This window comes from Pongo abelii, chromosome 18, assembly GCF_028885655.2.
Source record: "Pongo abelii isolate AG06213 chromosome 18, NHGRI_mPonAbe1-v2.0_pri, whole genome shotgun sequence".
Lineage (NCBI taxonomy): Eukaryota > Metazoa > Chordata > Mammalia > Primates > Hominidae > Pongo > Pongo abelii.
Window position 1 is genome coordinate 73,935,684 of NC_072003.2, and position 13,641 is coordinate 73,949,324.

Sequence of the window (13,641 nt, forward strand, 5' to 3'; positions counted from 1 at the left end):
TTTCACTGACATCACCCAGGTTTTCTTTTTCTTTTCTTTTTTTTTTTTTTTTGAGACGGAGTCTCGCTCTGTGGCCCAGGCTGGAGTGTAGTGGCACAATCTCAGCTCACTGCAACCTCCACCTCTCAGGTTCAAGCGATTCTCCCGCCTCAGTCTCCTGAGTAGCTGGGATTATGGGCACCCGCCACCACACCCGGCTAATTTTTGTATTTTTAGTAGAGACAGGGTTTCATCATGTTGGCCAGGCTGGTCTCGAACTCGTGACCTCAGGTGATTCGCCTGCCTCGGCCTCCCAAAATGCTGCGATTACAGGTGTAAGCCACTGCGCCTAGCCAGGTTTTCTTTTTAAACGGTGCTAAGCAAGTTTACCAACTCCATTTCTTGAGATTCTAAGTGAACAGCAGCTATAGCTACCATGAGACTAAACACATAAGAAAAGCATTTTATAAGAGGATTTAATCAAATACATACTAGAGTTAGGGTGTTGACACGTGTATCAACAGAATTCTACATAGAACCCAGTAAAAAAGTGATAGACGATTAAAAAAAAAAAATCACTCTTTCATATTGCTTTTATGTAGCAAAGAATTTCCAAAGTCAGGCAAGAACACAGGAAAGGGGAACTGTGAAAACCAACAGGAAGCAGTGCTAGGGTTTCTCCTTGGGAGCACAGATTTAGAACCCAAGAGATTCTCCTCCTTCCCTGCACTTACCATCTTTGAATTTTGCTCCTTCCCTACTCTGTAGTCCTAGACTCCGTATGCTCCATGAAAACAATATTGTGATCTATGTTATTCACCACTATATCTAGGGCAATGTTTAGTCTCTCACACAGAGGAGTGTTACCAATATTTGATGAATGAGTGATGACCCCCGCTGCCAGAATGAAGCCGCCTCAAAGAAATCAGAAAGGAGTTTGTGACCTCAGCTAAGCCTGTTGGGAAGAATAAGTTCACTACTTAGCTTTCTATAGCTTTGGCTTCTTGGCTGACTGTGAGTCAAAAGCTGTTCACCTTGGCCCAGGCTTTCAACACCTGGCCCGGGGACAGTCTGTCAGGTGAGTAAATGTCAAACACCACACTGAGAAATTTATCTCAAGAAATTCAGAAGTTATAAGTGATTAGTCCTGGGAAAGGTCATACTTCAGGGAAAAAAGTTTTAATCACATTTATCTGGCTCCAGAACTGATGTTATTTCCACTGAACTGCACACTTCCTGACCTTTTAGGTTATTCCCTTTGTGGAGACAGATTATGGCTGCCAAATAGCTTGACTGACATCTTTCAACATTTAAATTCTGTGTAACTCATTCCCTGAGCAGATTCTATAAGCAATTTTTTTGGTGTTTTTTTTTTTTTTTTTTTTTTTTTGAGACAGAGAGTCACTCTTGTCACCCAGGCTGGATTACAGTGACAAGATCTTGGCTCACTGCAACCTCTGCCTCCTAGGTTCAAGGAATTCTCATGCCTCAGCCTCCCAAGTAGCTGGGACCACAGGTGTGTGCCACCACACCCGGCTAATTTTTTGTATTTTTAGTAGAGATGGGGTTTCATCATGTTGGCCTCAAACTCCTGGCCTAAAGGGATCTGCCTGCCTTGGCCTCTCAAAGTTCTGAGATTACAGGCGTGAGCCACTATGCCCAGCCACATCAAGCAATTTTCTCACTAGAGTTTGGCTTCTGTGTGGTTCTCTAGTGGTTCTGTTTTTCTTTGTAAGTTGGCATCTGGTTTATAAGTGTCACCCTTAAGTTGGTTAATACAAGTCACTGTGCCTGACCAAGAGGAATCCACTCTGTGTCCCCCAACAAGAATGAGTGCATGGATAAGCAAGACTGAGGACTTGCAAGAGGCCTCCTGACAGTCAGCCAGTTCCTGGAAACACCACTCACAACTCTCAGCCATGGAAAGTTAGCCCATTTACTTTGGCAGGGTCCCCAAATTACACCATAAGGTGCCTTCACCTATAACACAAATGTATGAAATCTTATCCTGCCTTTATAATGTGAGTAATGACATCTTAAAATAACAGACTATAGCCAGGCCTGCTGGTGCATGCCTGCAATCCCAGCTACTTAGGAGGCTGAGGCACAAGAATCGCTTGAACCTGGGAGCAGAGGTCGTGGTGAGCTGATACTGCGCCATTGCACTCCAGCCTGAGTGACAGAGCAAGACTCTTGTCTTAAAAACAAAAAAAAACCCAGAGTAATATGCATTTGCAACTCCTGTCAACACAGAACTAGGCATCTGTCATCCTTGATGGGCACTACAGACACCGGAGCCACAGTCATGGCAAGCCCCAACATTAAAATCAGCAGGATCCATGAAAAAGAATGCTGAATCCAGATTCAGAAGGCACAATTCCAATTCCAGCCTTATCACAACTAAATCACAAATTATCCCATCAGCTTCCTCATTTGTAAAACATGGGTAATGGATGACCTAGCTACCACTTTTTAGTATCATCTCAATATTTTCACAGTGTTAGAAAACATCGGCATGGTGCCATATGCCTGTAGTCCCAGCTAATCACCAAGAGGCTGAGGTAGGAAGATCGCCTGAGCCTGGGGAGGTCGAGGCTGCAGTGAGCTGTGATTGCACCACTGCACTCCAGCCTGGGGCGCACAGTGAGACCCTGTCTCAAAAATAACAATAATAAAAAGAAGAAGAAAGAGAAAACAAAGGGATTTGATCGAAGCTTCCTCCACCTGCCTATGTAGAAAACAGGGCAGATCCAAGTTCCAATACCAGTGCTAACTCCTCTATTCTATAGTTATGAGACCCTAAACAAAGCCCTCTCTGAGCTGAGATCGCAGCACTGCGCTCCAGCCTGGGCGACAGAGCGAGACTCCATCTCAAAACAAAACAAAACAAAAAAACAGACAGGTTTAATTAGTTGGGTGTGGTGGCACGCGCCTGTAATGCCAGCTACTCGGGAGGCTGAGGCAGGAGAATCGCTTGAATCTGGGAGATGGAGGTTGCAGTGAGCCGAGATTGTGCCACTGGACTCCAGCCTGGGCGACAGAGTGACACGCTGTCTCAAAAACAAAAACAAAAACAAAAAACCAAAAAACAGACAGGGTATAGGCAATTGTTATTCTTCATAATAACCCTGTCAAGACTTGACAGCTAAGCCCTTCAAGAGGCAAGTTCAGACCAAGACTATGAAAGAAAATTAATTAATTGTGCCTCTAGGTGGAATGCCAGTGAATAATGAATTTGGGTGAGTAGAGACTTGCAAGGGAAGAAAGAATTTTTGGTGTACAAGACACTACCTGAAGAACAGCCAATCTCTACAGAGACTGCCAACAAACTACCACCTAGTTTTAAAGGCACAACAGTTTAACTTATCCCTTCATTACTTTGTGAAGTAAGGCAAGTGCTTTTATTTCCACCTATGAGGAACTGGGGGTCAGAAGTTATCTGACTTGCCAGAAGTCACACTGTCAGCCCTTGAATGGCAGAGCCTCAGTTTCATACTTTCTAGTACAGCAATGATCACAGACTTATCCATATATTTATTTACCTGGCACTGTCTGTCCTCTGAGACCCTCCGGCTCTTGCCCTCCGTGAAGCAGATACCCTCCTTCTTGTTCTCACTGGCCCTACACTGTGGTTTGAAGATGAAGGTCTCAGGAATTCCAGCATGCCATGAAGTCTCTGCAGTCCACTGATGAAGTTGGTCATTGAATGCAACGAAGATGCTGGGATGGTGTGATTAGCATCAGATCCCTGCCTATGTTGTTCTGAAGTTCTTGGATTGATGTTCTCCACATTGTCTTCTCCCAAGACCTCCACTTCTGTCAGGTCAATAGACAGTTGTGGAGCAGGCTGGATCAGGGGTGGTGTCGCTTGGCTCCCGATCACCTCAGCAGGAGCTGGCTGGAGGATGGATGGTACCCCCTGGCTGCTGACCACATCAGCAGGAACAGGCTGGAGGAGGGCTGGTCCCCCTTGGCTGCTGGCCATGCCAGCAGGAGTTGGCTGTTCTTCAGCATGATTTAACTGCACCTGAAGATCATATTCCATTGCTTCATGAGCCATCACTAGAGAAACAGTATTTGTAAAAAGTATTAATAAAATAGATAAAACATGCTATGTAGGTGACAGATTCATATTTAATCTTTCTGATTTTATGTTTAATATCATTCTTAGCAAGACTGAGAAGCTTCAAGAGAAGATTTTAACTACTTATTTTAAGTCAGAAGTGTTTGGTAATGGACTTTCTTCTCTATAACAAGCATTTATAACCAGTTTTCCAGTTTGCCCTTAGAAAACATGAAGTCCTGTGATCACAGTAGTATCTTCCAAAATAGAAAGATCTATAAACCAAGGAGATTAAACTACTGGGTCTAAAAGTAATCTCTCAGACACTTTGCAGTTCTGTCTCAAGCTGAATGTGGACATTCACCAAAATCAAATGCATATAATGCGGTATCTAATTTTAGCAGGCAATATTAATCTTTCACAGCATCAACAGTTACAAGGGATAAACAGAGAAAGGACATTTTTTACACTTGCAAAATTAACTGTGTTACTAACTCAAAATGGAAACTTACCTAATTTTTCCAAAAAGGCTGAGCAAACTTTATCCTATCCCTTTCATTATTTTTGTTTTCCATCTCTAATTCCATCATGTTAGCCTATTCAACAAATATTTATTAAGCACCTATGTTCTTTTCATGTTTCCTATCTTTAATTCCATTATATCAGTTTGAAAACTACCACCTAGTTTTTAAATTTAAAAAAAATTTTTTTTTTTTGTTATATAGATGAAGGCTTCCTATGTCGCCCAAACTGGTCTTGAATGCCTGGCCTTACCTCCTCATGCACCAGGACAACAGGACTGAGCCACTGTGCCTCCCTACCACCTAGTATTTTAAAGTACATCAGTATAACTTATCCCCTCAATTACTTTGTGAAGTAAGGCACGTGCTTTTATTTTCATCTCTGACTTATGAGGAAATGGGGGTTCAACTAATAGTTATTAAGCACCTGTTATGCAGACAAGACACCCTAGAGGCAAAAACAGATAAGACCCCATGTATCAGAGTTTAGATTCTAGCAAGTAAGATGTCAATAAACGAATCCATGAAAAAATTATAGATTATGATGTTTGGTGTTGAGGAGACAAAGAGGACCAACTAAGACACAATTGTGAGGGAAGTACTCTTTTAAAGAGTGAAAACTGGGCTGAGGCGTGAGGGATTAAAAGCAGCTGGCTATGCAAAGAGCCAAGGAAGAGTTTCAGAAGGAAATCAGTGCATAGGTCCCTGATGAGCATGGGTTTGATTGATGAACAGGACACCATCATTAAAGGGCCCATGGGCCTTGGTAAGGAGTTTCTTCTATGTTAGGAATGCACTGTAGGGGTGCAAGAGCATAAGCTAGGTGACCAGTGTAGAGGCTATTGTGGGAGTCCAGACCAGAGGTCAGAGAGACCTAGGCAAGAGTGGTAGCAGTGAAGATGAAAAGAAACAGACAGCTTTAAGAATCTTCAGAATAGTCATGCTTCTTTTTTTTTTTTTTTTGAGATGGAGTCTCGCTCTGTTGCCCAGGCTGGAGTGCAGTGGCGTGATCTTGGCTCACTGCAAGCTCCACCTCCCGGGTTCACGCCATTCTCCTGCCTCAGCCTTCCGAGTAGCTGGGATTACAGGCGCCTGCCACCACGCCCGGCTAATTTTTTGTATTTTTAGTAGAGCCGGGGTTTCACTGTGTTAGCCAGGATGGTCTCGATCCCCTGACCTGGTGATCTGCCAGCTTCAGCCTCCCAAAGTACTGGGATTATAGGCATGAGCCACCGCACCCGGCCAATAGTCATGTTTCTTAAAATCATCAGAGCAGATTAAACCATCTGAGGAACAGAATGACAGAAGAGGGCCGAAGACTAAAGTCAGAGACACTACTGTTAAAAGGACAACAGAGTAAAAGAAGCCAGTTAAGGAAGATTAAGTAGGAGGAAACATGGGAATGTGGTGTCTTGGAAAAACAATGTTTCAAGGAAGGAACAACTGAGTGTCAAGTGCTACTGGGGGGGAAGAATGGCCACTAGATTTGGCAATGTGAGGATGACAGGTGACCTAAAAAAGCAGTTTCCCTGAAGTGGTGGGGTCAGAGGCCAGATTGGAGTAGGCTGAATAAATGGAAGGAATTCTAATAAACATAGTGGACGAAGCACATGTATGTTTCTTTCTCTCTCCACTCCAGTCATTCCTAAAACCCACGAACATGTTCACATGTTCCCCCCAACCTGAGACTTTTTTTTAAAGAAAGGATAAATTAACCAGGATGACACAAATGCAAACAGGTTATGATATGCAAACCAGTTTTTAAGGCCATAAAGGAGAAACTGATGATTGATGGCTACTTAGCCGAGCCAAAAGATAAAACTCAAATGCCTGCAAAGGGCACAGTGGTTGGGGTGAGGTGTGTTATTGAGAAGCAAGCTGATTCCCATTAAAGGGAATGTAAAAACCAGGTACCACAAAAGGCAATATTGAAAGATGGCGCTAAAAGGGAAGGGCTGGTTAGAAGCCAGTAAAGCAGTTAGCTTGACTCCTACTCAAACAAACACCAGCCAGCCAAAACAAAACACAAAACAAAGCCCTCCTCCCCCTATCCAGGAGAAAACTGGAGGTTTGAACCACACAGGCTTACACTCAGGATGGAGAGTGGCACAGTAGTGAAAATAAGTGGGAAAGAAAGTCTGCAAACTGAACAATGTGAGATACTTCAAGTTTTAAACATTTTTTGTATAGATGGGGTTTCCCACGTTGCCCAGGCTGGTCTTGAACTCCTCGGCTCAAGCAACCCTTCTGCCTCAGCCTCCTAAAGCACTGGGATTACAGGAGTGAGCTACTGCAGCTGGCTAACTAAAAGCTTTTAATGTTTCTAGGGCACAACGAGTCTCCCAAGAATTGTGTGTCAGAACATAAGGCCCAAGCTACTTCTAGATGTACTCAAGAGACATTAAGCAACTCAGCCTTCAGGAAGACAAAGGGTAGAAATGGACCAAAAAGAGCAGAATCTAGGAGGCCGCACTGTCTACTCCCATATAGTTATTTAAATTAGATAAAAATCAAGTTCAGCCAGGAGCTGTGGCCCACGCCTATAATCCCAGCACTTTGGGAGACTGAGGCAGGTAGCTTGAGACCAGGAGTTGGAGACCAGCCTGGGCAACACGGCAAAACCCCGTCTCTACAAAAAATACAAAAAATTAGCCGGGCGTGATGGTGTGCACCTGTGGTCCTAGCTACTCGGGAGGCTGAGGCAGGAGAATCCCTTGAACACGGAGGATGGAGGTTACAGTGAGCCGAGATCACGCCACTGCACTCCAGCCCGGGAGAGAGAGAAAGACTCCGTCTAAAAAAAGAAAAAAAAAAGAAAGAAATAAAATAAGTTCCTTTGTCGCGCAGGTCACATTTCAAGTGCTAGAAACCCACATAGGGCGGGTGACTCCCATACTGGACAGCAGAAATACAAAACATTTTTCTTGTTGCACAAAGTTCTGTGGAACGGTGCAGTTCTGGAGCTGAAGCTTCCTAACCACTCTAGGCCAGTCGGAGGTGCCTAGAGCAAGAGACCATGGGCTGGGAGCCCCAAACCTTGAGCATGTCACACAAACGCTGTTTTTTATGTGTGCTGTGAGCGGGGCTTAAAATGTTAACCTCAGACTTGTCATCTTTGTTACTCAGGTTTCAATCAGTGGCCACAACGGGCAGGATGAAAGCCCCTCAATTAAAGGTTGAGAGGAGGTGGGCGGGGGAAGTGTTCAAATCTTTGCTCTGACCGGTGCAGAGGGTCACGCCTGTGATCCCTGGACACTGAAATGCCCATGCGGATGGATCGCTTACGCTCCGGTGTTCGAGACCACCTTGGGCAACACAGTGAAATTTCCATCTCTACCAAAAAAGAAAAATAGAACAGGTCAGGCGCGGTGGCTCACACCTGTAATCCCAGCATTTTGGGAAGCCGAGGGTGGACCACTTGAAGTCGGAGTCCCAGACGGTCTGGCCAATATGGTGAAACCCCGTCTCCACTAAAAATACAAAAATTACCCGGGTGTGGTGGCGCGTGCCTGTAATCCCAGCTACTTGGGAGGCTGAGGCAGAGGTTGCAGTGAGCCGAGATCGCGCCACTGCACTCCAGCAGGGGCAACAAAGCGAGACTCTATCTCAAAAAAAGAAAGAAAAAAGAAAAACAATGAGCCGGGCGTGGTGGCGCGCACCTGTGGTCCCAGCTATTGCGGGAAGCTGAGGTGGGAGGATCCCTGGGGCCCGGGAGTTCGAGACGGCTGTGAGCTCTTCCAGCCTGGGTGCAACAGGGAGACTTCTTTTCTTTCTTTCTTTCTTTTTTTTTTTTTTTTTTTTTTGAGATGGAGTTTCACTCTTGTTGCCCAGGCTGGAGTGCAATGGCGTGATCACAGCTCACTGCAACCTCGGCCTCCCAGGTTCAAGCGATTCTCCTGCCTCAGCCTCCCGAGTAGCTGGGAGATGGGGTTTCTCCATGTTGGTCAGGCTGGACTCGAACTCCCGGCCTCAGGTGATCCGACTGCCTCGGCCTCCCAAAGTGCTGGGATTACAGGCGTGAGCCACCGCGCCCGGCCCGACTTCATCTCTTTAACAGGAAAAAAGAAGGAAGGGAGGGAGAGAGAGAAAGAGAGAGAGAAAAAAGGAAGAAAAGAAAGAAAGAAATTAAATTCCTGTTCTTTTACTACATGGGGAAAGAAAGATTAGATAGATAGATGATGATAGATATAGATAGAATAGATTAGATAGATAGATAGATAGATAGATAGATAGATAGATAGGTAGATAGATATTAAATCCCTGTTCTTTTACTACACGGGGAAACTTTGGGCGGATTTCCTAAACTCTCGGCTCAACTTGTTCTCCTGTAAAACAGGGATAATACAAGTCTTTACGCCACCGTTTCCGTGATGAAATTAAAAATGAAGTTCTTCCGTCAACTTTAAAGTGATGAAGTAACCGGCGCTCAGAGCGGGCGCAGGCAACGCCGCTGACGAGCCCGAGGCTAGGCTCTTGGGGGAAGGGCCGGGCGACCTCCCACCCCGGCCAGGGCAGGCCCCGCAGCGGCGAACTCGGCTCCTTCCGTGATCGCCCCGAGCTCCCGCTTGCCCAGCCCCTACGCCCAGCAACGCAGATACGCGCGGGGGTTCGGGCTCCTTAGCCCCGACCATTGGCGCCGCCCCGAGGGTCCGAATCCCCTCAGGCCGCCGGGTTCCGAGCCCGCGTGCAGCCCACCTCGTGGGGCGTCTCCTGAATCCCAATCCAGGAATCAGGCTCGGGGAAGTTTATCCCGAAGCTAGAGGCCCAAGACCTGAGGAGAAGCAAGACCCCTCCTTACCTGAAACCAGTAGGCCGCGGCCGGGCTCGCGAGCCCGCCCAAGACTCGGTAGTTACCTAGGCCGAACTCCGAACGCTCCTACGCCAACTGCCACTTCCGAAGCCGCTCAAGCTCCCGCCAGAGCCGCCGGCAGGCATGCTCCTATTGGACAGAAGCCCCAGGCTGTGGCCAATACCCACTCTTCTTCTTCAATGGGTCCCCCGCTAGCTGAAGCAGCGGTGCTCTCATTGGCTGGTCGTTCATAAACTGACGAGGCGGGACCGCGCTCGAGGAAGCCTCCTACAATTGGCAGGAATCTACGTCCGTCACCTTGCGCCCGCCCCGGAAAAAATGGGAGTTTTTTTGTTTTTTTTTGTTTTTTTTGGTTTTTTTAGCGCGTTTTATTTGAACTTTCTGGCGGGAGAAAGTTATATGATTTCTCGGTCCATTTTGGAATGGAGATGAAAATATTAAAACTGACTCCTGCTGCTTATCCCTAACGCTTTAGTGAAGGAGTTATCTGTATCCAAAGGATAGTAGCTAATCGAATAATTTCAAAATATTTCAATATTTTGAATTTCGGAGCCTGTAAAGAGGCGTAGAACAGTCCACTTCATATGTATCCTCTCATGGGGTTGAAGAGCTCACGCAAAAGACTTTGCCTACACAATCTCTTCAATCTCAAACCGCTGCAAGGGATCTGAGCTACTAAACAGTCTCAAATCACTTGTTAGGGCCGCCCCTCGCCGCCAGCGCCAACAGCAAGGGGCCCCCGGAATTCTCCAGCTACGTACGAGGAGCGCGAGCCCACAGCCGTCTCGGCTCCGAGCCCGCCGCCGGCAGGAAAGCCACAAAGAAAACTGATAAACCCAGACAAGATGATAAAGACGATCTAGATGTAACAGAACTCACTAATGAAGATCCTTTGGATCAGCTTGTGAAATACGGAGTGAATCCTGGTCCTATTGTGGGAACAACCAGGAAGCTGTATGAGAAAAAGCTTTTGAAACTGAGGGAGCAAGGAACAGAATCAAGATCTTCTCCTTCAGCAACAATTTTTTCTTCAGCAGAAAATACAAGGCAGAATGGAAGTAATGATTCTGACAGATATAGTGACAATGAAGAAGACTCTAAAATAGAGCTCAAGTTTGAGAAGAGAGAACCGCTAAAGAGCGGAGTAAAGACTCCAGTAACCCTCGAGCAAAGAAGAGTTGAGCACGAGAGCTATTCTCAAGCTGGAATAACTGGGACTGAATGGACAAGTGGATCTTCAAATGTGGACCTCTGCAGGCATTATTAACTAGGGAATCTACAAGAGGGTCAAGAAGAACTCCAAGGAAAAGGGTGCACACTTCAGAATATTTTCCTATAGATGGAGCAGTAATTTCAGCGAGGACTCCCATAGCTGAAACTATAATGGCTTCAAACAGCGAATCCTTAGTTGTCAATAGGGTGACTAGAAACTTCAAGCATGCATTTCCTATTCTGCCGGTCACTGAATTCTCAGACATACCCAGAAGAACACCAAAGAAACCATTGACAAGAGCTGAAGTGGGAGAAAAAACACAGGAAAGAAGAGTAGAAAGGGATATTCTTAAGGAAATGTTCCCCTATGAAGCAGCTACACCAACAAGAATTAGTGCTAGTTGCCACAGAAAAATCAAAGGAGCTGCAGGCGGGCCATTAGAACTCAGTGATTTGAGGATGGAGGAGTCGTTTTCATCTGCATATGTTCCTAAGTATGTTCCCTTGGCAGATGTCAAGTGAGAAAATACAAAAAAAAGGGACGCTCCATTCCTGTATGGATAAAAATTTTGCTGTTTGTTGTTGTGGCAGTTTTTTTGTGTGTGTGTTTGGTCTATCAAGCTATGGAAAACCAACCACATAAATCCCTTCTCTGATATTCTTCCTGATGACTCTAGAAAACCCAACTGAATGGTATCTCTTTGGCACATTCAACTTGGTCTTGTATTTTTAATAACTGTGTTGAAGAACATTTGTGTACGCTTTTTGACTCCAAGAACTAAAAATAATGTGATTTTGCCTCAATAAATGTAGTATTCCATTGGAAAGCAAACAAGAGATATATAAATGGACTTTATTAAAATGTTTTTGAACTTTGGACTAGTAGGAGATCACTTTGTGCCATATGAATAATCTTTTTTAGCTCTGGAACTTTCTTTTTTTAGACAGGGTCTCGCTCTGTTGCCCAGGCTGGAGTGCAATGGCACGATCTCGTCTCACTGCAACCTCCACCTCCTGGGTTCAAGTGATTCTCCTGCCTCAGCCTCCTGAGTAGCTGGGACTACAGGCACTTGCCACTACGCCCAGCTAATTTTTGTATTTTTAGTAGAGGTGGGGTTTCACTATGTTGGCCAGGCTGGTCTTGAACTCCTGACCTCAGGTGATCCACCCACCTCGGCCTCCCAAAGTGCTGGGATTACAGGCGTGAGCCACCGCGCCCGGCCATAATGTTCATGATCTTGATAGAGTTTGGATTACTCATATGCATCCGTTTGTCAAAACTCATCAAATGCTATCTTTAAGATTTGTACATTTCACACAAATTTTTCACAGCAAAAACTTACCTTCCCACCCCCCCGCCAAAAAAAAAGCCCATAGAGAGATAAACTCCAGTTAATGGCATAAATGCTGAAGTGTTTAGGAATGAAGTGCATAAAAAATCAGGATGAATTAATGGATAGAAAGAGGCACAAGTAGGTAAATAGGTATGTGACAAAACAAATATAATAAATTGTTAGTTGTAGAGTTTAGGTGGTAGGTATATGATTGTTCAGAGTACAATTGTACTGACTTTTCTGTGTATCTGGAAATTTTCATACATAAGTGTTGGGAAAAATCAGGTACAGGGCCTTGGAAGGCATCCTGTGCAAGTAAAAGGCCCTGAAGATTAAGCTTTATCAGGCTTATAGTAAATTCACCTATAATAATTGTGGGTCTGCCAGAGTATGAATAATTCATCTACCAGGGAGAATTTTCACTGTAACTCCTACAGTAAATAGAACAAATGATTTTAAAGATGAAAACAGTGGCTGGGCATGGTGGCTCATGCCTGTAATCCCAGCACTTTGGGAGGACAAGGTAGGAGGATCCCTCGAAGTCAGGAGTTCCAAACCAGCAGACCCTGCCTCTGAAAAAAAAAGAAAAAAGGAAGGAAGGAAAATAGTAAAATAGTAATACCTGAAAGTAAGTTCTACAAAATAATCATATTAAGTGTATATTCTTCTGCATTTTTTATTTATAGAAAAAAACCATGTTCTAGGTTTTAAAAAAATCAAGGATAAGTAAAAGATAAAAACATAAGGCCGAGTATGGTGGCTTATGCCTGTAATCCCAGCACTTTGGGAGGCCAAGGTGGGAGGATCACTTGAGCCCAGAAGTTCAAGATTAGCCTAGGCAACACAGTGAAACCCTGTCTCATAATAATAATAATAATAGTAATAGAAATCAGCCATAATTTTCTTCACCAGAGATAATTACTAGAATACAAGACCCAAATGTATTTTTATTGCTGTCTTCTCAGTGATTGAAACAATGGCTAGCACATTTGCTGTTGAATGATTTAGAATGAGTTCTGAAAAAAATGTAACTTTAAAGGCAGGGATTAGTGTATCCTAGGCAAAGCACACACCATGAACAAAGGTATAAGATCTAAAATGAGACCAGGCGTGGTGGCTCATGTCTGTAACCCCAGCACTTTGGGAGGCCGAGGTGGGCAGATCACTTGAGGTCAGGAGTTCGAGACCAGCCTGACCAACATGGTGAAACACCGTCTCTACTAAAAATACAAAAATTAGCCAGGTGTGGTGGCACACACCTGTAATCCCAGACACTTGGGAGGCTGAGACAGGAGAATCACTTGAACCTGCAAGGCAGAGGTTGCAGTGAGCCGAGATTGTGCCATTGCAATCCAGCCTGGGCAACAAGAGTGAAACTCTAGGCTGGGCGCAGTGGCTCACACCTGTAATCCCAGCACTTTAGGAGGCCGAGGCGGGCGGATCACCTGAGGTCAGGAGTTGGAGACCAGCGTGACCAACATGGTGAAACCCCATCTCTACTAAAAAATACAAAAAGTTAGCTGGGTGTGATGGTGAGCACCTGTAATCCCAGCTACTTAGGAGGCTGAGGCAGGAGAATCACTTGAACCCAGGAGGCAGAGGTTCCAGTGAGCCAAGATTGTGCCACTGCACTCCAGCCTGGGCGTGACAGAGCAAGATTCTGTCTTAAAAAAAAAAATCTAGAATGAAAGCACCACAAACATGGGTTTGAGTCTGGCAGGG

At 45.0% G+C, this 13,641-nt stretch overlaps 1 protein-coding gene and 1 pseudogene across 2 annotated transcripts in view; one reads left to right on the forward strand and one right to left on the reverse strand.

The window, feature by feature from the left end:
* The window catches only part of RFWD3 (ring finger and WD repeat domain 3), a 45,505-nt gene extending 36,001 nt beyond the window's left edge, over nt 1-9,504 (reverse strand). Inside the window, exons 1-3 of one of the 2 annotated variants that reach the window (XM_002826637.6) lie at nt 9,362-9,503; nt 7,236-7,357; nt 3,522-4,041 (exon numbers count right to left, since the gene is read on the reverse strand). In XM_002826637.6, coding sequence (XP_002826683.2) covers nt 3,522-4,039 — 518 coding nt within the window. In that variant the 5' untranslated portion in view covers nt 4,040-4,041; nt 7,236-7,357; nt 9,362-9,503. Of the gene's footprint in view, nt 1-3,521; nt 4,042-7,235; nt 7,358-9,361 lie in introns of both variants that reach the window. The other variant, XM_002826638.6, reaches the window with a different exon arrangement.
* LOC100461938 (lamina-associated polypeptide 2, isoforms beta/gamma-like) lies at nt 5,278-11,420 on the forward strand (annotated as a pseudogene).
* Nucleotides 11,421-13,641: the final 2,221 nt, after the last annotated feature.